We start from the raw sequence: 1,670 nt of genomic DNA, 5'->3' as shown, positions 1-1,670 counted from the left end.
TTGATACTGTTTAAATGGACGAGAATGTAAAAATAGGGAGGATGTAAACAGTTTCATCCTACCCATTTTCAAATATTTTTTCTTATTTCTAATTTATATCAGGATGCATCCAGTTTCATCCTCGCTCTTTTTAAAATTTAAGCCAGGATGAATCCAGTTTTATTCTTCCTATTTTTTTGGTGTGACTTTCACCCATACTAATTTTTACTCGTTCACTAGAACCATGTTTTAAAAATATTTGGACAAATAATCCAATTTCCGAAATAAATAATAGCCAATACAAAATTACAAATAATAAAAAAAAAAACAAAAAAATGTACAATTTCTTTCGCAATCAAAACTCCTCGAGACCTAGATACAAAAAGAAAAATAGAAAAAAAGAAATTGCAAAGAAAATTTTTATATTATACAGATCAGCGCATCGTGCAGGTTCTTTTTTTTATGGATAAGAGCTAGACGAATATCAACATCTTGTAGATCCGCCATATATGTTGTCAAGCACGGCAATGACTCCAACTACAAATGCTTGATCAACCCCTTTTTGTATAATCACATGATACACATCCATATCGCTTATATCATCGCTCTCCTCCTTCGTCACTCCAACCTACAATACCACCATGTTCAACAAAATCAATTAAACAAACCAAATGGTCAAGCCAAAAAACTCAAAACCAAGTCACATGACACTATTAACCCAAATGCGTTTCTCTTTTCCCTCTAAAACAAGGAAGTAGATTGTGTGCACGCTATATATGGATTGTTTAATTGTAATGGTAGCTAAACGAATATGTCTCTGACGAGAGATACTATTACTCACGTACCTTTGCGATAATGTTCCCGTTAGCGTCAATGATACTACAAGCTTTATCAGGGAAAGAACCTACGATCTGAAAATCCCATTCTTTGTTATGAAATTTTCGTGGTTCGACATAAGCACTGATTACATTCTTCATAAGGCATGATTTTGGAACTTTTAAAGTAAACACCAATCTTTGAGCACCTTCATAGTTATTCGCATACCCTCGCCATTGCCTATGAACACTCAATGCTTGGACAATGCCTCCCTGCAAATAACATATATAAATTAGCCAAATCAATTGAGACACACCATGAAGAATATAATCTAAAGAAAGAGAGGGCGAACAACGAAAAGGAATGGTTTATGTAAATACCTTTTGACGAATAAGAAGCAAACAATCTCCATCTCCATCTCTAAGAACCAACTCTTTATCGGTACCAAGGATTCCACAACCTTCAACCCTAAACAGAACTTGAAGACTGCAATTTGTAACTACAAAACCTCCTCCATTCACAACATGAGGTCTTCTTCTTATTGTTAGTATTGTCTGTGATGATTCACAACAATATTCTTTGCTCACTATTGGTTCAACATTGACCTTATCGTTCCCACCCTGCATTTTTCTCTTTCTCACTGACTAGAGAATTTGTGATTTCTTCTTTGGCACCAAATGTACGTGTATATATATATGTAGGTGATCGATGAAGAACTAAAAGAGAATTCACGAACAGAGAAAAAGCGGAACAATAGCTAGGTAGAAGCTAGGGCTGTTGGGGTTACTAGTTGGTTTCAACACTCTTCTAAGATTCAAAGTTTGTCAGGTTGTGTAGAAATTAAGCTTGACCTAATCTTAAAAAAGAGGAAATTT

At 34.7% G+C, this 1,670-nt stretch overlaps 1 protein-coding gene across 1 annotated transcript; it reads right to left on the bottom strand.

Moving 5' to 3' along the window:
• Positions 1-463: 463 nt before the first annotated feature.
• On the bottom strand, positions 464-1,421 carry LOC113326456 (protein LURP-one-related 6-like). The gene is made up of 3 exons (XM_026574183.1): positions 1,176-1,421; positions 825-1,067; positions 464-607 (listed from the first exon to the last, which is right to left on the bottom strand). The coding sequence occupies exons 1-3, from the start codon at positions 1,419-1,421 to the stop codon at positions 464-466; spliced, it is 633 nt and encodes a 210-aa protein (XP_026429968.1).
• Between the last annotated feature and the right edge of the window lie 249 nt (positions 1,422-1,670).

This window comes from Papaver somniferum, unplaced genomic scaffold (assembly GCF_003573695.1).
Source record: "Papaver somniferum cultivar HN1 unplaced genomic scaffold, ASM357369v1 unplaced-scaffold_10, whole genome shotgun sequence".
In the NCBI taxonomy this organism is placed as follows: domain Eukaryota; kingdom Viridiplantae; phylum Streptophyta; class Magnoliopsida; order Ranunculales; family Papaveraceae; genus Papaver; species Papaver somniferum.
Note: the sequence above shows the minus strand (reverse complement) of the source record. Positions and strands in the feature narration are given on the sequence as shown.